Source organism: Prunus dulcis, chromosome 7, assembly GCF_902201215.1.
Source record: "Prunus dulcis chromosome 7, ALMONDv2, whole genome shotgun sequence".
Taxonomy (NCBI): domain Eukaryota; kingdom Viridiplantae; phylum Streptophyta; class Magnoliopsida; order Rosales; family Rosaceae; genus Prunus; species Prunus dulcis.
Window position 1 is genome coordinate 9198378 of NC_047656.1, and position 25757 is coordinate 9224134.

Genomic DNA, 25757 nt, shown 5'->3' on the forward strand with positions numbered 1-25757 from the left:
ACTCGTATTGGACACATATTTTTCATGTTTAATATACTTATTTTTTACAAAATTTTCAATTATACACAAAATTTAGGTATTATACACATAATTTTCGCACATTATTGAATAAAAATAATATATATTAAAAAATTGAATAATATACTTATTAGTTGTAATTTGCCAAAATATTGCCGAATAAAACACATACGTATTTTATTCATATTTTTCCCGTTCCATATTTTACTAACTGAAAGAATGTGAGAGGCTAAGATTATTTCTTACTTGTTGTAACAAAAATGAAAATTGTGATTTTGCAAACTCTTTGCCAACCAGAACAACAATTTGAAACAAAGATTTATGGGTATAGTGATAAGCGAGGTGGTAGTATTTTTCATGTAAAGTGTTGTTTGAAATGTGAAGTAATTACCAAGAACATTCCAACTTAGCATGCAATGTGAAGTAATTACCAAGAACATTCCAACTCAGCATGCAATTCTCTACAACAAATACTGTGTGCAGTAACATAATTTAGTAGCACTCGAGAGAAAGAGGTAGACCAAAGGAAAATATTCCCACACAAAAAAGAAAAAAAGAAAAAATTGAACTCTCAAATTGATTTACTGTGAAATTTCTCTCTTCAATATTTGCTTTGGAGATGTCAAAACTAGCAAATTAATATCTATAAAGTATAAACGAATGCAACTAGAAAGGTCGTTTTCTTTTATTTTATTTTTTAAATAAATAGTATAGATGGGCAGCTATACTTATATTAAATATAATATATATATATATACACAGAGAGCTTCTATTGAGGGATCCCTCAAATAAGCTTATTTGAGGGATACCCTTTGTAGGCCCCACTCCGAATTGTATTTCACTAATCCAAACGTCTATTTTGTAGATACTCATTCAAAGATCATCTCTACAAAAAATCACTTAAATCAGATATCATTTGACCACTCAATTGAGTTATTGAAATTTTAGTATTTTCTTGAAGCACCGTGTTCATTGATTTTGTAAGACACAATTGGATGTCGAAATGGGTTCCAATTTCTCTAATTTTTTGTAAGGATGATTTATGAATGAAGACCTAAAAAATAGATGGTTTGGATCATTGGGAAAAAAATTGTAGGGTTCCCTAAAGGGCGTCCCTCAAATAAAATTATTTGAGGGATCCCTCAATAGAAGGGGATATATATATATATATAAATCAAAAGGCAGAGAATGGCAAAATATTCAAAATACCAAAAAATGTCATTGGTTAATGCAAACATTAAGAATTAAAATTATTAATTAAATGAGGATAATATGGTAAATTCACACTTTTTTATATTAAAAAAATTATAATAAAAAACCCGATAGTGGATCCTATTTTTATGAAACACAACTACCCATTATCTTTTTTAATTCTAAAATAAATTTAATTTTTTTTTAAAAAAGCCTCTCCGCACACTAAAATAAAATTTAAAAAATTCTTAAAGCGTATAGCCGTGGTGTGGCTATACTACGTACATTATTTTTAAAAATAGTACCGCCTCACGGCTATACCTTTTTGGCATGTGGCGAAGCGGGCGCTAGCCGCCAAGCGGGTCTTTTAAAAATTTTGTTAATAGTATAGCCGGCAGCTATACACGGATTTTTTATAATAAAAATCGTACAGCCGCCCGGCTATACTATGTTTTTTATTATAAAAAAAATACTATACACGTGGCAAAGAGGGCGTTAGGTGCCAGGCGGGTGGACCCTTTTATAATTATAAATAGTATAGGCGCACGGCTAGAATCAGGTTTTTAAAATAGTATAGCCGGGCGGCTATACTACGCAACAGCACCATATACTGTCATATGAAAATGTTTGCTCACGGACAGGCACCATGTATTGTGATAAAATTAATCTTGAGTAATAGTCCAAATTCACAATCAAACGAGGACATTGTTCATATATAAATGATTTAGGATGCTTGAACAAGAATTTGTACAAATAATTCTACAACTTCAGATCTCCTCACATCCAAGCGCCTTAAGTAAGATGATGTGGATTCTTCTATCGTTAAAATGACAGAGCACCGTTAAGTTTAAATAAGAACTTTTACCTACGGACAAACAAGTTCTAACAAAGTTTGCATTGGACCAAATAGCTTTTGATAGAGTAGTATTTCTTTTCCTTGTATTGGAAGGATGTCCCAAAATTCAGATTCCCTCCTCTTTCATTGGTTAAAAAGAAAAATTTAGTACTTCTCTTCTCAATGTTGGAAGAAGTCACAAATTTGAATTCTCAATGTTGGAAGAAGTCACAAGGATGAATTCTCTTTTTCCCTGATCCCTCTAGTTTCACGGTAGTGTCGCCCCCTTAGTCCCCATGAAGCTAATTCAATTCAGCAATGGCGAAAGTATTCCTAACTCCTTTGTTATTCTCAAAGTATACAACATGTAATATTTTTGCCCTGCCAATCAATTGTGCACAAGTTTAATTGGACCTTAAATTTTAACGCGAGAAACATGACCAACAGAATGATAGAGAGCTCTATCATCACATAATATGGACCAATGGACAATGTACATTACAATCTTGATATTTGATTTGTTTGTTTATATGAGCAATCAACATGAATCTCCACATCGACAAAAACATAGGGTTGAGCCTAAATTTGAACCTTCGAAACTAAAACATGAATCTGTCACTCCAGAAAAAATACACAGTAAATAACTAGGCAAACTATAACAACCAACTGGCGACACCGGCATACCATCTTCTACAACAATCTATCTTCCTCCCTATGTATATAAAAATCTGTCTTCCCCAAAAGAATACATGAGGCCTATTCAGCTGGAGGCGAGATGTCCTTCAACCACAATCAGAACTTGTTTCAAGCAAGCACATCCAGCAAACAAAACCTCAGATTCTTCCCACAAAACCAGCCACAACATTGATACAAAAGATATGTCACAAGTTTTATACTACAAGACGGAAACAAGGGAAAAAAGAAATCTCCATCCTTAATCCCTGCCAATGGATGAATGTCTCTGGGCACCAGGTGGTGCAGTTGGCCTTGGGAAGTGATAATCAAACTGCGCACCTGCAATTTGGGGGGCTTCCACATAGGGGCTCTGTGACACCTAATATTTTTTCAAAAAAGTTACTTAAAAAGAAAAAAAAAATGCATTCAAGAAAACAAATTTGTGAGGGTTTCTACTTCCTCACCAGACTCCTCAACTCCCTCCGTTGCTAACAAGAATAGGGAAGGCCGCAAAGAAATGTTTAGCTCTTTGTTTTTGTCGTGGTTTCACCTGTTTACAGTGATTTTCCTTTGTATGGCCAGGTTGGAAAGCTACTTGGGAGGTTTGGTTTGGCTTCTTGCTGGCCGTGTTTTGAAATTGTCTTTGTTTTCAAAGTAGTCTGGATTGTTAATTTGTTGTGGTAGTAATAGAATTTTGTTTCTTGTAAAAATAAAAATAAAAAACAAAAAGTTGACAATTAATAAATCCATTAGCTTAACCAAGGTATTTAAAGGTCATTTCACTTTTGTTATCATCAAAGAGCTGAATTTACCAGAATTTAGAGCAGCTTTTACTTTTTGGGAGCATTGACACTGGTTATAATCTTGACGTTAGTCAATTAGTTTTGTTTTTTTTGTCCCTATTTGCCCATCTGTTAAATGGCATCAAATGAGTCAATACTCTTCTAATTGTTTTCTTTTTACCGGGCAAGTAACACCTTGTTAGGAATCTATTTATATTAAAAAGAGTAAGTCATAACGCATTTTAATACAAACGAAGGCAAATGGGTAATCTCTATCTTTAAAAAATGCTTATAGACCAGTCATGTCCCCAGAACTAGAAAACACCAAATGTTAAAAATTTATGCATTCTGCGCAATAGTGGAATGCCGTTTTATGAAATCCTAGAAAGGATCTATACATTCAGTCCACCAAAAAAATACGGGATCTACACATAAAATGAGTTTATTAAAAGAAAAGATACCTGTGATGCAAATACAGTATAAGATGGCTCTTCAGGATTTGAGGCCTTTGGTGTTGTTATAGGAGAACAAGCATCATAGCGCGATTCACTTCCATTCAGAATATGAACTCCACTATTTTGTGCAGTTTCACCCTCACTCCCACTGGTTGACTTAGTTCTCTATATAAATGCCATAGCTTCCAAATGTATTAGGCAATCTATGGAGAATCTTTATTATTATAGCTACATAAAATCATTAAAATAGTTAGGTTAAGAACACAATACCTGGAAGATTTTTCCAAGAGTTTTCAAGCCCTTTGCTCGTGCACGGAGTTCCTCTTTCTTGGCATTGTTGTCTTGAAGAACCTAAGATCAAATGAAAACTTACAATCTAAACAAGATTTCCATTCATGTTTCAGACAACTACCAAATAAAATAGTGGGGCAGAAAAACAACCATCTGACAAACACGAGAAAGAGTGGCCTCAATATCAGCCACATTAAGCTTCCACAGGGAATCAATCATCAACTTCTTGTTAGACGACATGTATTCTTCAAGCTCTTCCTCAGTGTAATTTCCTTCTGCACTTAGCTGCTTTTTCATGTCTTCCTGCAGCTGGATCAAAGCAATTGCACCTGAAATAAATAGTAGTTCGTTAACCAATACGCACATTAGCTTAGTCAGCAAACTTGTGTGCATTTGTGATAATTTATACCTTACATATGCCAAAAACAGACAGAAAAAAAACACTAATATTCCTTATCCTGTCAATATCTGAACACGTAAGGATGAACTGGATTGGACCCTATACTGTGGGTCAGATCAGCCCCCATACCTCTGGTTAGGCCCATAGGTTAATTAATCATTGGAGCCAACAATTACAGTCACCATGAGAACATAGACTTAGGACATGACTGGCGATATTGAATCCAGAAAGATCTACTAACCTGTTGCTGCTGTTACTTGGGATTTAATGAAATGCCCTTTATTTCTAAACCACTCTGCAATAAATGGGACTCCCAAATATAATGCTTTCTTCCCTAGCTCTTTTGCTGATTGTCTGGCATATATGTAGCCAATTGTATTCAACATATCAACACCGTAAGCTGTAGAAAACAGACCATATCACTGAAAAGTATATACAAAAGCTTAGGAAATAATCATAGAAACAGCTCCATCAGATATTAATCACATCAAGCATATCGTAAAATCAGTTCCTACACCTTGAGCAATGAACTACTGCTCAGCAATTTTTTAACCTTCAAAAAGGAATGAACTGTTGGGCATAGTTTGGATGATAGTCCCCATTAAACGTGTCACAGTGTAATATTCTATTGAAATTGGATGCAGTAATAGTATTTATTTGACTTTACAGGAATGCCATCCATGATGAAATCATAAAATGAGTAACTAATTTTATTGACTTGTTGTAAGTTAACTACTGGCTCAGTATAAGTCTGAACTAAATATTAAAATGTTCAGAGAAAGAGCAAATCAATGCAGGCCCTACATGGCAAATCATCATTACGAGTGTTTTCAGGATCTCATCTTGTACGGTCCCAAACAATATTACAAGTCCCTAGCTTATTCTTCAGTTATTCTTTAATCCAAGAGAATAGATATCAGCCAAATCTAATCAACTTTTAAACAAGGGCAGACCTAAAAGCAGTTGAAAAAGGTAACAATTTTTCTGTTCTCTCACCCAAAAGTACCACATGCAGGGATCAATTACCTGCATTGGAAAGCCTCGCAACTTCAGCTTCAGCATGACTAACAAAGTCCTCTTTGTTTCCTTGCACGTATTGGTTGAGTCGATTTTTCAGTGTTTCTGCAAGTTTTTCCTCTCTTTCCCTTTGAACAACCTGTAATAGATGGATATTTTCACACAGAAACCAATATGATATATAATCATTCTTGAATGACAAAGACTTGGCAGAACTACAAAAATGAAGGTCTTTTTTTGGTGAACGTGGGACTGAAAAGCCCAAACAAATATGCATTTCAGAAAACAAACGAAATGACTAACTTTATAGTACCAATATATTAAATGCATTGCTCCCAAATTTAATTCCTAACCAAGTTGGTCTCATTGCATCACAGAAAATTATAGGTAACTGGGTTAGTGAGGATAAATAAACAAAACAGTACCCGCATTTTCTCTTGCAGCTTTTTGGGATCGAACTGCTCCCCTTCTGAGAAAATATCTAGTGAAGCCATTGATGCCATGGCTAGCTGGCCAATATATTCCTCAAAAAGCTCACTACCAAAAAGCATAGCGAAGATTGCTGCAGGATCAATAATTGAGTCCCTGAAAGAAAGGGAACCATTCAAAAAATGTCAGAAACACGCAACTATGTGTTAAGCTAACACACACATACACTGTGACAAATGCAGGCAACCTATGAGGTGCGTGTCAGACACCTTTCAATCTTAGAATTCAGAAATTCACAGATTAAGAGCAAGGAACTAACGTTGAGATCCCCGATTTTCCAAAAGCATCGTATGCTTGGCGTTGGCCTGGGTCACTTAAGACTTGGTAGGCTTCTCCCAAAACCTGAATCCAATTAATCAACACAGTTGGTAAGCCTCTACCAGAACAATAAAAGAAACAATCTTTGCGAACAAGTGTTAGCGAACCCAGTTAATCAAGTAACATCAAGAACTTCTAGGTTCTAATGTGCAAGTCAATCGCAACAAATACCAAGTCTTGATGTTAGAAATACATTGTAGTTGACATAATTGATAATTTGATGACCAGTGAATAATTTTACCTGAAAATTCTGTGCTGCAAGAGGATCATTTGGGTTTTTATCTGGATGAACCTGCCTTGCCTGCAAGCCACACAAAATTTTTAATTAAATTAAAATTTGCATATTTGTTAATGCAGTAAGTGTTCATATGCAAAATGATTCATAAAAGAGAATATGGATGGATCTGCTATGATTGTTGTAGAATCAATTGAGGAACAAGCAACTGAAATAAGCATCAAAATTCTAATCATCCCTAATCAAATTTAGGGCTAACAATTCTCTCTCGGCTTCTGTGAACAATCAAACTAGAAAGACGAAAGAGGCAAGTGAAGATTACCTTCATGTAATAAGCTTTCTTGATCTCGGCCTCGGTAGCCGTTGGGCTCACTCCAAGAACATCGTAATACTCTGTCTCCTTCACCATTTTTTTTTTCTCCTTCTTCCGATCGGTCAAATCTTTGCTTCGCAGTTCGCGGAGGCAACGAGCGAGGGAGGGAGGGAGGAACCAAAATAATAAAAATAAAATACAAAAAATAAACAGGAAAAAGAAGATAAGAGAAAATATTCACAATAATAAAAAAAGATTCCCGACGTACCACTCGGGCTCGGGACGCGTTGTTTCTAATTCTATAGTTTAATTAATTAATCCCCCTTTTAGTACCAAAAAATAAAAATAAAAATGAATTAAATTGATTTATACAAAGACCTTGGGCAGCGTTGACGTTCGCCTGCTTATTTGTTAAGTTACCAAGTTAGGGTCATGTTGCACTCGTTTTTATTGTCTTGGTCCAATGGAGACCTACTCGCTTTTGGTGGTGGCCTTCTTTTTTTTTTTATTTTTTATTTTATTGCATTCATAATTCAGCCAAAAAAGTCACTAGTCACAAAGGGCAAATACAAACTAGCCACAAAAGGGCCATTACAATAACGGAGCGGTCTAATATCAAAATTAAGAAAATCAGGTATGTCTCCACTAACAATCAGGCAAGATCGAAGAAACTCTGACGTAGGCATCCCAACTAAGATTGCAAACTTAGAATAATAAAAAAAAGATAAAGCTTGAAAAAACCAAGCCATAACAATACAAATAAAACTCTCACCAAGGAGAGATGAAAAGCTCTCACAAAGGAGAGATGAAAAACTCTCACAAAAGAGAGGTGAAAACTACACAGAGAACCCAAAGAGTCTCTGCAACTTATTCCAAACATAAAGAAATTGCAAAAAAGATGGTGGTGGAGATTCGACGCCGAAATGCAGGTGAAGATCCGACGTTGAGCCGCAGCCGCCTATAAGGGTTGGATGAAAATCATAACAAAACTAAGACAAATAGGGACAACCCTTTGTCTCTGAAAATGGGGGAAGAGGTGAAAGGAGGAAGAGATGACGAGAAGAGGGGAGAGGGGGGAAGAACAATGGCTTCCTCCCCCCTCAAAGTGAAAAAAGCTCTAAGAGTGTTTTTTGGGAGAAAAAGGGCTAGGGTTTTTTACGTTTTCTTTGGTGGTGGCCTTCCAAAAAAAATTTTATGGTACTTTCATGTCCATCATGTTATGTGGTATTAGTAATTCATTCATTTTTTGTTTTTAAAATATCAATTTCGGCATTTACATATTTCATAATACATAAATTAACAACACTACATAATAGTATTATGGTCACGCTTAAAAAAATTTCGGGACTTAGAGCCTGAGATAGAACATGATTAATAAATTAAAATGGACTCAGTGTCCTGTTTTATGCTTGATGAAGTTAGAAATGCTGACACTAATTTTTTATATATTAAATTAGACTTTAATAAAAGTCTAATATTGTGCTGACACAACAGTTCAAATATTGTGATGAATATAAGTACCTTCTACGGGTTAGACTTTATAAAATTGGACTAGGCTGAGCCTAGTCATTGTCCAATCCCAAAACCATACAAGTTTATTAATAATTCAGTTTCATTTCAAGTCTCATTAATCCCATTTGGTGAGCCCAATTCATCTCATTTCATAACCCGTGACTCATAAATGAGTCATACTAGGAAGAGTCATATTACTATATTAGAATGATCATATACATACATATATATATATATGGTCCACTTTATATTGTATTTTACGAATTCAAACTATTTATTTTGTAGATAATCATTCAAAGATCATCTCTATAAAAAAATCACTTGAATCCGATATCATTTGATCACTTAATTGAATTTTTGAAATTTTAGTACTTACTTAAAGTATTGTGTTTATTGATTTTGTATGACACAATTGGATAACGAAACGGTTTCAATTTGTCTAATTTTTTGCAATTATGATCTATGAATGTGGACTTAAAAAATAAATGATTTAGATCGTTAAAAAACAATTCGTAAAGAACCCTAAAGGGTGTCTCTCATTATCCGAGAATAATGAGAAGTAGTGGTTAACAATAAAAGCCATCCGCTCCTTTCCTTTACTATATGATCTATCCGTCTCAAGTCTCCCTTTTGGGAATCGTCAATTCAATATTTATATACCCACTATTCTACAAGGGCCTTTTCTTCTTCTTATTTTTTTGAGCTACCCCGGTTGCTTCCTAAGGCTCGTTGTGTTTTATCACATGTTTTCATTTATGTATGTTGTGTTTAGTTTTGATTTTAGACAATTCATGTGTGATATAATTATTATCAAATAATTAAGGTTTGGTTTATGTGGTCAATATTGGTATTAGACATGGAAGTATCGGAGATTGCACATAAAGACATGTTGGGGAAAGATCGCCATCACAACATCAAAAAAGACTGTTGCATACAAGTAAAGAAATTTTATGTGACCAACGAGGTCTAATCCAGTGAAAAAGAGCATTGACTTATAAATCAGTGGTCTTAGGCTTGAACTCCCATTACACTTTGGGGAGAAAAAAGAAAAAAAAAATGTTTTCTGTGAAGATTTTGTGTGTGTTATATGGGGCATGGGTTGCAAACCATTGGATCGCCTATTGTCAATTTGGGGTATTATTTCTATCAAAAAAAAGTTTCAAATTATTTGCCACATTAGTTAGTATCTTGATGCAATAGCAATGAAGAGCCCCTGATGTTTTCACATGCAACCCCTAAAAGAGTGCAAATCCCATCTAGGAGATTACCATGAAGATAAACGAAAACCTCCCAGAATACATGAGATTGATCTGCAATCCCATCTAGTCTTTCTGTTAAGTATTTTATCTTAGACTCCACCTTATAACAAAAAGCAAGTTGCTTTGGAGATGAAAAAACAAGTTAATTATTGAAAAAAGCAAAAAAAAAAAAAGTACACTTGAGATGAGAGGAGAAAAAGAAAAGGAAAGACAGAAGGCTAGTGGGGTTTGTCTCCACTGTCCATCATAATTCACAGCCTTGCATTTAGGAGTTGCTGGTTCAGCAGAGGCTGGATGTATTCACCATAGCCATCAGCCACAACTGAGTCATTGAGAGGGTCCTTGCATGCCTCTTCATAAAGCTTTGGATAAACATTCCCATCATAGCACCCAAGAACTGAGCCAAGGAAGTGGTCACTGTAATTAAATGCATCAACAAGGCCGATTACATTTGGACGCACCTTGGCATACAGAGATCTAAGCTGATCATTGGCAAGTGAAGCTTGCTTGGGGTTTAAGCTACCCGTGGAGAGAAAATCGCCTGAATTTTTATGAATCAGATGCAAAGCATATATGTAGCAGAGGGTCTCCAGCTGTTGTTTCACTCCATTTCCTTCAATGTTCTGCTGCAATTTTTTAATGAACTTGGAAACAACAATTAGTTGGCAATGAGCAATTGCAGCCTCAACTAAATCAGTTGAGAGTTCCGAAAAGCCCTCTGATTGATCTGCAAACTCGGTGAGGTTTTGAGCACAAGCAAAACACATTCTGATAGCCCTTGCTTCAAATGCCTCAAGTATTGTATTGGGTTTTAACCAATCCTCAGCTTTTTGAACATTGCAGCTATATTTGATCAAATAATGTTCCATATGACCCATGTAAGCTGTTGCTCCAGAAAGCTTGTAATTTCCACCAGAGGGCAGTTTGGAAATAGTCTTCATGAGGAACCTTGCAACCTGTAAAAGCAGAACAATGTTGTCTCCTTCATATGTACATGCAGGGACAAAAACAGCATATAACTCTGGAAGGCCACTGCTTGTTAGGTAGCCATGCCCACCGCATAGTTTTCGGCATTCTTCGATGCCATCAGCAGCTGCAGAAGTAGTCAAGGACTTCAAGCCAGCAGTGCAGGCATGAGCCTCAGGCAATGTGGAGAAATCATTTGCTTCCAGTTTTTGTGTCAAATCAGTATATAGCCATTTCAACCACTCACCAACAAATCTGAAAGCATAGGCAGAAGCCAACAAAGGAAAAAGTCTACTTTGCTGAGTCTTGTAATCAATCACCTGTGTCTCAACACCAGTTCCACTGATCTCATGATTCTCTGAACCAAATTGTCGACGAACAGCGCTATATCTAGCAGCTATACATACTGCTCTTGATAAGGCAATGGAAGCATCAACTACAATTATTTGTCTCACATAAACCATAGCTCCATAAACTAGCTGCCTGGGAACATTGGAGTGTACATATTTACCTTCTCTTGTAACCTGTGACACCCTCATCAGCATTTGATTCCTTGGTATGTGGACATGATCAAATCTTACAAAACCATTGTCAATGGAATTGAAAGCTCCACTTCCAAATTTCATCCCGATATCACCAACTGTTATGCCTGGAAGAGGCAAGTGATCATCCAAGCTCCGTAGTTGGACAATGAAACCATGCACACCATGGTCTTGCCCATCAGTAATAAGCCTGGCATAGACAACAGCATGTGTTGCAATCTTTCCCAGTCCACCAGGCCACCATTTGCTTGAGGTCAGCGTAGGACTGTGGATGATGAACTCATCAGTCTTAGGATCAAAATTTGCGGTGGTCTCAAGCCCTCGAACATTCGACCCATGCCCAAGTTCAGTCTGCGCATATGTACCAATAATTTGCATATTTGTTGCCAAAGGCAACCACTTGTTTTGCTGATCCTCAGTACCTGAGCCTTTAATAGCAGGCACAAACATTCCCCAGTGAACGTAAGCATAAGATAGTTCATCAACATAAAATCTTAACCATGAGGCCTCTTCTTCAGAAAGTCCAAGCTCAGTGATCCTTTTCCAGGCATGAGCTGCTTTTCTCAGAGTGTTCTTAAACAACTCCCTCCTACTTAGAACAGCTCTGTTCTCCTTTGTAAAGGCCGGATCACCAGCCACAAGGCGAGCAATTCGATTGGAGACTTGAAAGGCGTAGAGAGAACCCGCCCAGACGATCTTCATCTTCTCCACATCAAACTGTGCCTTGCTCCTCTCATGCGCCAAATGATCCGAACCATCCATTTTCACACAAAACCTTGCAAATGAAGAGAGCAAACACTATGGGAAACTCTACTCTCTCTCTCTCTCTCTCCCTCTCTCTTATCAAATGAATTCAAATTGGAACAGAATGCAGAGCATTCATTCACATGAACTTGGAGAGGAGGAAGTAGCCAGGGTAATCAGTGTTGCAGAACAAACACTAATGGGAAACTTATTGCTCTGCAATGGTATCTAGTGGGGGCTTTTGATAGGTTAATGAGCTTGGACTTTCTTTTCTAGAAAGGAAACACAAAAAACAAAAACAAAAGATCATTTGGGGGACCAGGGACCCCAAAAACCACTTCATATCTCCCGCCCTTTCTTCTCAATAATTTTGATAATGTTGCTCAAGTTTTCTGATACAAGGTACAAATTTGAAGTACAAGCATGCTACACATGTTAACTCAAGAACATGCAGCTTGTGGTTCCTAAGGTCTGTTTGATATCCAACTCAAAAATTATAATTCTTTTCAAAAAGATGAGGTCCCGTTTGGTAGATATGTGTGCCAGCAATGATGTATTTTTGTTGCATATCAATCAGTTTTGCATAATTGACTTGGATGGCTGGGTGTGGCCTTCAGTGTAGTAGTTATCAATTACTATGCATAATGCATGTATTCAAAGATAGTTTTGCCAAATTTAATCGATCTGCAAAATAATAATAATAATGCGCACTCAACTTATGACCAGCAGTTTGAATATTTATTCCATTCAGACTTTGAATATTAGCGTGATAATTTTGAAGAATGTGAATATTTATTCCATTCGTCACTATTTTCATCTTGATTGATAATTGTTAAGCATTCACATCATTCAAATTAATGAAATGTAATTGAATGTTGTTATTATGTCTTATGATGGTGAAGTTGAAAACAAAAATTAAAAAAAATCAATTAGAGTTGGTTGAGGTGCAGATATCTTTAAACATTCCAAGCCTTGAAGTTGAAAATAAAAAATAAAGGCAAAATAAAAACAAAAATAAAACAGTATTCCTAGTACTACCTGTAAGAAACATCAATTCTTTCTGCTGTCATATGTACTATGCCCAGGAAAAGAGACAGCGCATGAAAGAGACCACTGAGAAAGCTACAAATGATTCGATTGGTACACTGTTCATATTACAAAATATCAACACACCCGTCAAAAAAATAAAAATCAACATAGTTCAACATAAATGATTGACCAAATACACACAAGGTAATAGGTTAAAGGATTTTTTTAAGAAATATTGTAGGAGCAAATATTTCGGCAACCAATCATGAGACGTTATGTGTGTGGGAGTAAATATCTTGGCCCTTCAATCGCAAGGCCCCACGTGAATAAGAAGAATATCTCCTAACTCAATAATTAAGCCCACTTATTTGAGGGATTATTTTGGCCAAAATTGGGTTAATTATCATCAATTAGGGATTTGATCCTAATTGAAATCCCTAATTGACTCAATCTCTCTATTTAAAGGAAATAATATTTTCCTTCCAAATAGGAAAATATTCTTTGCAAAACCCTAGCACACAAGGAGCCTATAAATACATGACTACACCAAGCATTCAAGGTAATTTTAAAACCCTAGCCAAAGCTCTCTTTCTCTCACCCCACTCTTGGCTCACTCTCCCTCACTGCTTCGGCCACCCTCACACACGACTCTCCCCGTGAGAGAAGACCTCCATCCACTTCAGCTATTGTCGTATCTTTATCAGGATTCAATCGAACTAACTTTGTCATTTGAGGACCTTTCGCCAACATCCTCCAGGTGTGGTATATTTACTGATGTTTATTTCACATGAATCGAGGAAGAGAGAGAAGGAAGCTTGAAGGGGGAAGAATCTACACGCGAAGATTCCTCATGTAGAAATTTGCACAAACAACGCGAACAATAGGAATTAGGGGCGGGCATCAAGACAGGAAAGCTGGAACATTAAGCCGCACTAGATGAAAAAAATCAAGTTGACTAAAAGTCAACAAATTGGCACCGGACCACACCGAATCGGTTCAAACTAGTTCCAGTGCAGTTTCACACTTTACAAAATTAGACCGGATCAGACCGAACTAGCTGTGTATTTTTATTATGTTTTTTAAAAATTATTTAAGTCAAATGCTAAATTTCTAATCCCATAACTAATATTTCCCTAAACCTAACTTCAAATCACCTTTCTTTTCTAGGCCCAATCATCTCTCTTTGCATGAAATCGGATCATTTGTGAATTTTTAAGCCCAAAAAATAAAATTTTAGCCAGAATTTGTAAAAATAAATGATAAATAAATAAAATAATATCTTGTTCGAAACGGAAAAAACTAGAAACTGCACTAGAACCGATTTAAACTGGACCGACTGGTTTCATAATTTTTTTCACCAAAATCAAACCGAACCACATCAGTTGAATAGTAATGATTTCGGTTCTGGTGTGAGGTGAAAACCAAACCAAACCAGATTACGCCCACCCCTAATAGGAATATTCCTTAGGTCAACAATTGTGCTCCATTTAATTGGCCAATTGTTTAGACTTAAAATAGGAATAATACCATAAATTAGGGATTTCGTTTTTATTAAGGGAGAGAATAATTCCCATATGGAAGGAGAGAGAGCCAAGAGTGGGGTGAGGGAGAGAGAACTCACACGGCTCCAGCCACTCAGTTCTCTCGTATCGTAGAGAAAACTCCGACCTTCTCTGTTATTTTCGTATCCTTCTCAAGAACATCCAACTGAATTAGGCATCGGGTGTGGTCTAATTACTCCAGCTTAATTCACAAGGATCGAGGAAGAAGAGAGAGAAGGAAACTAGAAGGGTGAAGAATCTCTTGCGAATATTCTCCTGTGAGAATTTTGCTCAAACAAATGTCACCATAACTTATACATCATTTTCAATTTGTCGCATTAAAGAAAAATTTTGTCAGAAATGTCATTTTAATTTTTTAAATCCATGATTTGTCATCTAACTTTAACACCATCCAATTTTTCATCCATTTTAAGGGTATTTTAGTCTTTCAACTAAAAAAAAGAGAGAAAAAAGAGACCTCTCTCCCTTTCTCCCTCACCCCAACCCCACCCACCCCAAAAACACATTGTACAAGACCTTTTCTCTCTCTCTCTCTCTCTCTCTCTCTCTCTGAGCATGTATAAATTTTTTTTATGATGTTCATTGAGCATGGAAATGGAAAAAAAAATTTAAAATTTCCATTTTTAAAATACCCTTGAAAATGGAAAGACTAAAATACCTTTTTAAATGGATAGAAAATTGGATGGTGTTAAAGTGAGATGACAAATCATGGATTTTGAAAAATTAAGGTGACATTTTTTTTTTTTAGAAGTAGAATTCATTCATAAAACCACAGACGTACAAAGAGCGACATAATACAGTGGCCTCGTTAAAACCTTCATAGGACAACCTCATGGGACAAATCACATGGGAGGAAAGAGTACCACACACGTCATGGACTAACATGAGAGTCCAATTCAAGTCACTTTGGACCATTACAATAAAAGAACAAGTTAAAAACAAAACCTAACACAAAGACCTCCGATAAGAACCGCAACTAGAGATCAACACAGTAGACCCACATGAGAGAACCGTAGAAACCCCAAATAGTAAACTCATATGAAAGGACCGCAGAACATCCCAATTGTCAAAAGAAGCCTTCTATGAGCAAAATCATAGTCCTTTGACACTCATACAAACTATAAGTCATACCATAGCAGAAACCAGGAGAGAACACGGAGGACGAACACAGAAAAATAATAAAAAGACCCATGATAAGCACTTCACTTCAACTCAGAACCTGACAAAGAAAACCTCCTATGACCAAGCATAGTTCTTCGGTCGGTGCAGAGTAAAGAAGAGCACCTCCCAACAATTACCACCAGCGTCGTTGTTTCCGCCGCCGTTAAAATAGAGACAAAATATCAGCCACCAGGTATCACAACTCTCCCAAGGAGAGACACAATCCAGCGTCACTATTGTCGCCGCCGCTGAGACAAAGACAACACCAGCCACCTAGAACACTGCAAAAACAACCAAACAAAACAAATAGACAAACAGATCTAGACTATCTGGGGAGGGGAATGGGAGAAGAGGAAAAGAAAATATGGGAGAAAAAGAAGGGGAGATGAGGAGAGGAAGGGGAAGAGGAGGGGCAGTGGCCACCTGCCCCCTTTAGCTTCCTCACGGTTGGTTATCAGCAAGGAGAAAGGGGATCAGAAAAATTAAGGTGACATTACTCTTAAAGTTTTCTTTAAGGTGACAAATTGAAACTTGGGTATAAATTTAGGTGACATTTCTACAGAAACCTATCGTAAATTGGTACCCAAAATCAATCACTTTTTCGTCATGTTTGTGGTGGCTGGTTCGAGTTATTTCACAATATAACACGATCTCTTCGTAGTAGAATGTTAGGACTCAAGATTCCAAATTGGAAAAAATAGCACATCATATAATGGTTTAAGAGCTCATGGGCACCTTTCCTTTACAAGCCGGTTTTTAGGAGCAAGTTCTATCTATGGGATCTTAACAAAGAAGTGGTTGCATTTAACATAATCTCTTGGCCTATGTAATAGGTATTGTAAATTGGTAACCAGTATCAGACATTATTTTCTCATGTTTGTGCTGGTTCTAGTTATTTCACATTTTAACAACGTACAAATATATATATATATATATTGTTTTCTTTAGTGAAAACTTTATATTGTATGAGCAAAAACCGATTGCTTTCTTTGTTTTCTTAATGCAGGTACGGCCAAATTTGAAGTAAATGTGATTGGTGCTTTGATAGAAAATTTGCGATCTCAAAGAAAAGGGGAAAAGGGGAAAAGGGGAAAAGGGAAAAAGGGAAAAAGGGAAAAAGGGAGGGGAATATGAGACAAAACGATGAGAGGCTTCTTTGATACCTTCCATCACATCACAAATTCATAACTATAATCATTCACATAATTCCACTACCGTCGGTATCCGATAGTTGTTAATGGAGCTTTATTATAGTTTATAAGCAAATTGAACAAAAGTGACAAGAAGTTTGAACCAAGTCTTCCACTATGGCCTTAAACAAAAGGCAAATATGAATCTCACATGTATATTGAATCTCACATGTAATTCTTAGTATGTAAGATAACTAAGAAAGCAGAAAGAATATCTATCTTCGTCTCCCCTTAATTGGACCAGACGTTTATGACAGCCCTTCTTGCGTGCGCAGATGAGAGTGGGAAATATGAGACAAAACAATGAGAGGCTTATTTGATACCTTTCATCACATCACAAATTCATAACTATAATCATTCACATAATTCCACTACTGTCGGTATCCGATAGTTGTTAATGGAGCTTTATTATAATTTATAAGCAAATTGAACAAAAGTTACAACAAGTTTGAACCAAGTCTTCCACTATGGCCTTAAACAAAAGGCAAATATGAATCTCACATGTAAATCTTAGTATGTAAGATAACTAAGAAAACAGAAAGAATATCTATCTTCGTCTCCCCTTAATTGGACCAGACGTTTATGACAGCCCTTCGTGCGTGCGCAGACGACTTCCAACAGAGATGAATATGGGCCCCACAGTAGGGCCCACATGCATCACAGACTAGTATCTGCCTAATACTTCAGTTACAAGTTACCATTCACAGTAAACAAAATATGAACAAGATAAATTAAGGTAATTCAACTTGGACAAAAGACCTATGCTCAAATTTCATAGATTTGGATCCAAAATTGGCTAGAAGAGGAGTAGAAGTGAGAACACCTGGCTGGCTGGCTTTCAAGTCCTATCTAACTGGATGCTGCCATGTGGTGAGGTTCTCGTTTGAATGACAACTTGCCATGCTTGCTTTCTGTAACCTAGTGAGCCCTTAAGGTGTTCAAATTAGTTTAGCAGTAAGCATATTCCCTCAGTTGCCTTTAAACAAACATTCTCGAGGTAACCCGAACTCCTTTTTAACATGAACGTGTTGCCTCCAAGGGTCGTTATGCAACTTGTAATGCAAAACCTGATTAAGGTGAGTGGACGTGGTCAGCGAGTTCATATTCTAAGGAGACACACATAACCATATGTACAGGAGCAGATTTAGACTGGTGCTTGACTCCAATATTGAAAAGTTTAAGTATTGATTTCATAACTTAATTAGTTGTGTAAATTTTAATAAATGACTAAAGAAAAATCTGATATCCTCTACTGCATGTGTGTATATGGCATATGTCCCTAAAGCTTCAATTTTCCTTGAAAAAATTTTTGCCAAAATATTTTATTTCTTGTTTAGTCATTCCCTAGGTTTACACAGGCAATCACAACCTAATTCCATCAACCTCCTACATGCCCTAAGATTAATTACAACCTTTTTTTTTTTTTTTTCTCATAATGTAAATATATTTTTCAACCAACACAAACAATTACCACTTCATGGTTGACCTATACATTTAACTTTCGAGATTAGCTGGTATTATAGTTACAGTTTAGAGCAAAGCTCCAGTTTAATGGAATTCAAATGGTCAAATCAACTAACATCTTTCAACAGAGTAGGAAGATACTCACCTGTACAAATGTTGCAACAACATCATCTTCAATCAATTGTGAGAACTGAGCTGCCCAATCTTCCATATGGCCAAAATCAGTTTTTTGCCTCTCAGCTTCGAGCATAATAGAATCACGATACAAAAACCTCTGCCAAATTTTCTGCACATTTGCTAGCCTGAACTTTATTTCTGTCTCATTAAATGCCTACAGGATTTAAAAATCCAATAATCAGTCAGCTTAATGCTGCCAAACTTGCAATCAGAAGCTTCATTGTATCAATCAAAACTTAAAACATAAAAAGTAAAAAAGATTCACCCGAAGAATATTTATCAAATCTGGAATTTCGTCTTCACGTATCCGAACAGCAAAACTATCATAGTTGAGCACATTTTCGTATGGCAGGAAAATTCCATCCTAAATATGAGGGAACAAAATAGAAGAAAGATGAATATAGGTTATCATGGTTTGGAAGCATGCAATCTCATAGTATGACACGATGCAAACAGTCACTAACTTACAAGCATCTTGAAGTAAGTGATAAGCTAACCAAATGTTCCAAGGCTCTAATAAAACAGCAAACAGCAATAAACAAATGTAGACAACTAACTACCTGAATGACAACAGGAATGCACCCCTGTAAAATACTGTCTTCCATCCGACCACTCCAACCATCTCCAGGAAATACCCCACAGAATATAGAACTGGCTAAATCCCCGTGATAGTTTTCAGACCGTAGTGGGGTAACAATCACATCTTCTGCATGTTGTTTTCCAAGTTTCCCTTCCTTGTTAGGGCTTGAACCAAATTCTTCTGCCAGCTTCTGTCTGATGCCCATGCTATAGCTACATAAATACCCCAATTTTTTTTATCAGATCATCTGTAAGTTGTGCAATATACTATCAGTAGTGACTCAGGAAATTGAACATTTCCCAACTCCATAGACAACTACTTTCCAGAAAAGCTCATAAATCTTCTCCAAATGTAGCAAATAGAAATGGGAAGGAATGGAAATAACTGTTGGTAAGGTTCAGTCTTTACGGGTTGTCCACAAAACAATTTGAATTGACCCACCCTAAGACAATATTTCTAAAAAGTTCTTGTTTAACTTACGAAGCTTCTGGTCTTCCATTTGGGTAAGCAGGTCCCAGATTTCCATTGAAGTAGAAGAGTGTTTTCCGTGTGTCATGGGATCTGAAAATAAGGTATTGAATCTTTCCATGGATTAATGGTCATGGTTGACTAGAGCAACAAAAGCATTGAAAAGGGGACGAATAAGAAGAAGAAAGAAACCAAGGAAATGAGAGTATGATTTCCATCAGATGTGTACCTAGCCCAAAGTTTTGAGCTCAAGGAGTTGACATCAGGACTTTTCCAGGAAGGAAGTACAAGATCTTTATCAGGGTCAAAGCAGGGATGGTTACCCCTTTTATCAGAAGGAATGGTATCCCAGTTGTCAGCCCAATAGGCTGTTGTTGAATGCTTATGTTTTGAGTTTGTGTTTCCCCAGTGAACCAACATCATGCTATTCCATATCTCCTTGGGAGCATAGCAAGCACCTTCATCCCATGAAAAAAACTGCCTTCAGATACAGAGGTGACAACATTAGCATGCACACTTAATAAAATGCTCTAACTAGGAAAAGACAAACACTCTTTCACTCCACACTGGCCTTATGTAATTTTCTCATTTACATCATACCCAAATATGGTCTCTTCCAGATGAGCGGTTCCAGAAGGGATACTGTTCAACAATGTGATCATAAGCCTTCCTATAATATTCCAGAGTGAGAGAGCTCCTCAAGCCCTTGTGCTCCTAAAAGTTTAATAATAAGCACATCAGTAAGCAAAAGCCAAACCAGAGAACATTGACTTGGCAAACCCAGATGTGAAATTGCAATTTCATACGCATTTTAACAATTACATAAAGCATACCTGCATACTCAAATGAGGAGCATCATCAGCACGAGTTATAATGCATGAATCAAGAACAGGAACGAAGAAGAAATCTGCTTCTTCACCATTTAATGTACGATATGGACTAGCCAAGATACTTTCATAAAGTGCAACCTGCAAACAAGCAACAAGACAGATGAATATTCCTAAGAATCTTCGATTTTACTCCAGTTTCAGTTCAAGTAAAATACCTGGGCACCATACAGTTGATCTGTCCACAGTGTTGAATTTTTGCCATCATAGATTCGGTTTACACACTCTAACCTAAAGTGACGCCCCTACAACAAGAAATTGAGAAGAAAAAAAATAAGAAACTTGCTTTTGGCATAAATTAAGTAACCGTAAGTCAAGCTAATCCTGACCTCAAGAAGTAGGCTGTTGAAATCTGGAGGCAAATCATAAACATATATAAGGGGCCTTTTCTTTTTCACAACAGCATTGAGGTTGACAACTTTCCCTGGGAGATGTGAACTATCAGGAACATCAACCTGAGCAGGCCGAAGCCATTGAGGCCACTCTCTAACTGATGATGTAACAGAAGGAATGCTGCAATCTATTCCATACCAGCCATTGTCACACTGGAAAGTGCACTCAGTTAAGGCAGGAGATATTGACAAAAGAGGGAACAGAGAAAAAAAAAAAAAAAAAAAAAACCCATGGGGGATTCTTATGACATAGTATGATAGTATAATCTATTGATGAACTATAAGGAACTCGCAAGGAAACAGAGCAAGATTGGGAAATTATTGTGACCAAAATACTTCCAACTGGTTTCTAGTTTTAGTGCCTGAGTAACTTACATCACACAACTTAGACCAATATTTATCACCGAACATGGTTAATTGTGGATTTGCATGCAAAAGTTAAATTTTGAGTATTTCTCCTCTTCTGGAGTCATTTGACACCTAGGATTATCTTTTAGTTCTGTCTTAATTGATTAGAAAAAAAATGCATGTTAAGGGTGCATGTTAGCTTACTTGTATTTATTTATGCATGTTACTACTTTTAATGATTCACCAAAAACAAAGGAACAAAATATCCACTGAGTTGACAAAGAAAAGTTGATAAGCAAACTATAGAGACTAGGGTAGATGCTCATACAACTGTCAACATGTTGTGAGCAAAAAAGTCCTGCTTGAAGGAAAAATAACTCTCCAAGGATACTCGGAGGAGGATGTTTGACAAATAAAACAGTATTTTTCTACCAAGTCAATCTTTGATGGTAGGACAGGCTTACTGAAATATAGTATCCTCTTATTAGAGGCACGTGACTAGAAAACTACCATAAGACCATAAAAGCATATGACTTATGAAGTTGATAATGACTGACACTTATGATCTAGCTTAAAGAGTTCTACACTAAAGAATGAATGAATGTGTTAAAGGGAATACCCTGTGCACAATTTTTAACCTTGAGATTGTGTGAAATTATCAGCCAAACCCATTTCTTCTTAATCCCCAATTAAATTTGATAAATCCGAAGCTGAAATGTTAGCCCATGTTGTTCCTAGTACATGTTTATGTATTCGTTCACATCAGTCCTAAGTGTCTCCAAAGATTAATTAACTTTTAATATGTTCAACATCGTTCCAGGAAAAAATTTGCTGAGTTCTATTTATTAGCATGATTAACTTCTCATTTGTTCAAACAAACAACATTGAGCATCCAGGCAAAAGCAACCAATTGTTACCTGACAAAATCCACCACGGCAATGCCCATGCCCCGAGCATTGATTAATACAAGTGCATAGCACAGGCACTTCACAGAACCGCCCCCAGAAACAATCATATTTGCAATCACATTCCTCTTTGAATTGCACCTTGTGAGCATACACTTCAGCAGGATCCACATTACACCATCCTGGTTTGCTACCATTTGTTGTGAAAACATTATCCAGGTCAGCTTTCGCCCAATCAGTCAGTTTAGGTGCACCAGGTTCAGAGGGTAACCTGAAACAAATGTGAAGGGATTTGTGGCATATAAAATATTTCCTGACTTATTTATACTGATGGAAGCCTAGTTAGGATCTGATAAACTTACTGCACTTGAAAGCCACATGCCTCTGCCACAGGTCGATTTGGGTATTTTGTGCCTTCCCCACAGAAGCAAAATGCTCTTGTTGTGTCACAATGTGCAGAGCAAATGGAGACAACCCATCTCCCATATGGTTGGTCTGGTGATCCTGGGTAGTTGCATTCCAGCTGCAGTCTCTCAGAGCATCCTTCCCCTGCATAATTAGAACATATTATATTTATAGAATATGACTCATATACAATAGCAAACTATTTCTGGTTTTTCTGCAATATCAGAACAGAGTGTTCATTTAGAAACAAGGGGGGAGATTATGGAGCTACAAGAATGTAAGAACTCTATGGAAGTGATGAAATGACAAAGTTTCCATTAGTAGTGATGCAGTAAGGGACAACAATTAGAGCCAAACAAAATAAACAGTGACCACACAACCATTGACCAACAATGATAATAGATTAAATCAAGACTGAAATACACCCAAATTTGGCTCTAGAGGAGATCTGTGTGAGTATTCTTCATAAGATCTCTTTAACAGATTGACCTCTGCATGCCACACATGCCTCAATTTAATTTATTTTTTTATTTTTCCCTACCTAGTTCAGTGAGTGTTTTCATATCAAAGAACATGAATGTCAAAAATTAAAACTCTGCCATTTCACTAAGCAATATTTAACCAAATATTTGTCTTTAAGGTCTAGTATTTCTTTAATCTAGACCTGTGATTCATAAACTCTCAGCATAAAGATTTAATTAAAGAGATAATGCCATATGATTACATCTTAGTCTGGTTGTGTGGTTCTTATATTTGAATAATAAGAAGCTTGAAACATTGACAAGTAGCGAAAAATCAGTCTGCTATTCACCAAAGTTCATAACAGAATTCTAGAGCAACATATCTTCTCATATATTCTTCAATCAGTATAAACATCATATCATGGAATAAAAAGCTTACTGTCAACGGAATCATAATTCTTATTCAAGAGATGATGAAATTGAACATCAAGCCGACTTCTCTTTTCAACTACTTATTCACAATTTTCTATTCGATTAAATTAAATGAGAGAAAATAGTACTGACCACTGTATCCATGATAGCACCGACATTGTCCCAATTCACGATTACAGACGCCTTGACCACTGCAGTCATTTTTGCAGCCACTGCCACCTATTACCTGCCATAACAATTAGTTATATATGGATAAATACTCTTCCAATAAAGTTGATACTAACCTCAAGGCTCAAGCCTTTAATTTCTGAGGGGACTGTAATTAACAAAGGAAAATCCATTTGCAAGTTGATCAATTTACACATATAGTTTCCTTCAATGACTTGTGCAACACACCCCAACCCCCCTCTTTCCCCTATCCATTTACAAACATGTATATAATGCTGGTGTTGATCCCTATGTTTCTAGTTATATTTTAGTTCTTGGGTACACGATTCAACTCCCTTGGCATTTCTCACTGAAATCTTCACTCATGTAGAATGAAAAGGAAATGTTATGTATGTATAGCATTGTTCTTATTACCTCAACAATGTTGACTTCATCAGAAATTGGATCACAACCAGAAAGCCACCGACCAATCTCAGCCTTCCATGGTGCACCACGGAAAACAACTGCCTTGTGCAAGTCAGATGGAAACTGTCGATCTAGGTCAATAGGTGGTTTAAAATTTCCCTTAACATTATCAATAACTGCTTCAGCTGATCCATTAATTGGGACACAAGAGTTCTGAGCTTGACTGAAGTAATTGAAAGAAGGAACCAACGGAAACCAGAACAGATGAACTATCGAACCCAATATTATCGAGGCCAATGCCACAATAGAAGCAATCGTTGCTATCTGAGACCATGAACATTTCCACTTCTGAATAGAAAGCATTATCTTAGAAGACTCTACTGAGACAAACCCACAACTATGTCTCCATCTTCTTGACCCCCAACCCCTTCACAAGCACCTTAAATGAACTAACAGAAACTCATCCCTATGACAAACACAAATACATAAAAGAAACAGTATCAAACACCATTCTTTCAAATTCTATCATCACTATTTGGCCAAAAAAATCTTGACAAATGAACCTTTTAAATCAATGGCGTCAACCCAAATTTTAACAAGAAATTCTAGGCAGATGGCATTGAACAAGGAACTTCAAAGAAAGCAGCAATAAACCATTCCAAACTCGTCCACAGAAATAACAAACCCACCAAAAGTTTGTAAACAAATAATTCAGAGAAAATTTTGAGGTTCAAATGGGCTGTTGTAAATCTCAATATCACAGCCCCAAAAAATGCAAGCACCAAAATCATATTAGCTCAAAATTAAATTAACCAACCTTTTTTCTGTTTCCACAAAATAATATGCCTCAGTTAATACAAGAAACTATAAAAGTGGGTGCAAGTGAATACGAGTGAGTTGTAGCAATCATAGAGCATTGACTGACCTCTTCTCAGATCCAGAATGGCAAATGTTGCAGAAACAGAACCTGAAACAGAACCTGAACCAGAACTCAGAAGAATAATTCAATGGAGGGTTGAGATTTAAAAGAGAGAGAGAACAGACCCAATTGAACAACAACTTGTTCTTCTCTTCTGAGATTCCAGCGAAACCCAGAATATAAAAATTGAAGCAATAATTTTTGAGATTCGGACATAATTATATATAGGACGTAGAGAGAGAGAGAGAGAGAGAGAGAGAGAGTGGGGGGCCGGTCTGATTTGGACATAATACAAAAGCCGCCAAGGTTCTGCCTGCAAAGTTTGTACCCAAGACAAGTTATAACAGAATGATTTGGCACAATTCAGTTAAATTGACTGTAATTGCCCTTTTCATTTTCATTTCGTAAGTGAAAGCGTTGGGTTCAAAATGGACATTTCTGTCAATTTACTCGTTTGTGTCTGTCTTTTATCTTTTGTTTGGTAACAACTTACGAGCTTTAGAAAAGGGCACCGACCAAAATAAAAAGCTTTATAAAAGGGAAAAGGCCAAAACGGGCAAGGGTGTGGGCTGGAATTTTATTTTTTATTTTAGATAAACAGGGAATTCATTAATCAATCATCAAGAATAATATGTGTGGCATGAAGAAGAGTGGCTTTAATAAAATTTTCTTAAGGGAAAATTTAATGGGATAAAACTTCAGGGGAGGAAAAAGTGTACCACACATGTCAAATTATAACTGAAACTTAAACAAGAACATTGG

The 25757-nt window shown here is 36.6% G+C and overlaps 3 protein-coding genes across 3 annotated transcripts; all 3 read right to left on the reverse strand.

The window, feature by feature from the left end:
* Nucleotides 1-2481: 2481 nt before the first annotated feature.
* On the reverse strand, nucleotides 2482-7333 carry LOC117634212 (chaperone protein dnaJ 10-like). Its single transcript, XM_034368186.1, has 10 exons — nucleotides 7029-7333; nucleotides 6713-6772; nucleotides 6413-6495; nucleotides 6090-6249; nucleotides 5674-5803; nucleotides 4889-5047; nucleotides 4398-4576; nucleotides 4227-4307; nucleotides 3963-4121; nucleotides 2482-3098 (listed from the first exon to the last, which is right to left on the reverse strand). Exons 1-10 carry the CDS (start codon nucleotides 7113-7115, stop codon nucleotides 2979-2981), a joined length of 1218 nt encoding a protein of 405 aa, XP_034224077.1. The 5' UTR covers nucleotides 7116-7333; the 3' UTR covers nucleotides 2482-2978.
* A 2474-nt stretch (nucleotides 7334-9807) lies between these two features.
* On the reverse strand, nucleotides 9808-12430 carry LOC117635932 (peroxisomal acyl-coenzyme A oxidase 1-like). The gene has a single exon (XM_034370323.1). The coding sequence runs from the start codon at nucleotides 12058-12060 to the stop codon at nucleotides 10042-10044; it is 2019 nt and encodes a 672-aa protein (XP_034226214.1). The 5' UTR covers nucleotides 12061-12430; the 3' UTR covers nucleotides 9808-10041.
* A 5081-nt stretch (nucleotides 12431-17511) lies between these two features.
* LOC117635170 lies at nucleotides 17512-25277 on the reverse strand. Its single transcript, XM_034369516.1, has 15 exons — nucleotides 25002-25277; nucleotides 24086-24542; nucleotides 23636-23729; nucleotides 22568-22754; nucleotides 22218-22476; nucleotides 20890-21105; nucleotides 20719-20805; nucleotides 20507-20641; nucleotides 20274-20387; nucleotides 19903-20150; nucleotides 19686-19766; nucleotides 19186-19417; nucleotides 18891-18989; nucleotides 18594-18779; nucleotides 17512-18051 (listed from the first exon to the last, which is right to left on the reverse strand). Exons 2-15 carry the CDS (start codon nucleotides 24437-24439, stop codon nucleotides 17953-17955), a joined length of 2391 nt encoding a protein of 796 aa, XP_034225407.1. The 5' UTR covers nucleotides 24440-24542; nucleotides 25002-25277; the 3' UTR covers nucleotides 17512-17952.
* Between the last annotated feature and the right edge of the window lie 480 nt (nucleotides 25278-25757).

What these genes read in the sequence shown, in the direction of transcription:
- LOC117634212 (XM_034368186.1), bottom strand. Translation starts at nt 7,115, where the DNA reads ATGGTGAAGGAGACAGAGTATTACGATGTTCTTGGAGTGAGCCCAACG. An exon ending in AGCTGCAAGAGAAAATGCGG is followed by an intron (nt 5,804 to 6,089) that starts GTACTGTTTTGT and finishes CATCTATTACAG; the next exon opens with GTTGTTCAAAGGGAAAGAGA. An exon ending in CTCTTGGAAAAATCTTCCAG is followed by an intron (nt 4,122 to 4,226) that starts GTATTGTGTTCT and finishes GCATTTATATAG; the next exon opens with AGAACTAAGTCAACCAGTGG.
- LOC117635932 (XM_034370323.1), bottom strand. Translation starts at nt 12,060, where the DNA reads ATGGATGGTTCGGATCATTTGGCGCATGAGAGGAGCAAGGCACAGTTT.
- LOC117635170 (XM_034369516.1), bottom strand. Translation starts at nt 24,439, where the DNA reads ATGCTTTCTATTCAGAAGTGGAAATGTTCATGGTCTCAGATAGCAACG. An exon ending in GCCGTGGTGGATTTTGTCAG is followed by an intron (nt 21,106 to 22,217) that starts GTAACAATTGGT and finishes TGCACTTTCCAG; the next exon opens with TGTGACAATGGCTGGTATGG. An exon ending in TCAACAGCCTACTTCTTGAG is followed by an intron (nt 20,806 to 20,889) that starts GTCAGGATTAGC and finishes TTCTTGTTGTAG; the next exon opens with GGGCGTCACTTTAGGTTAGA.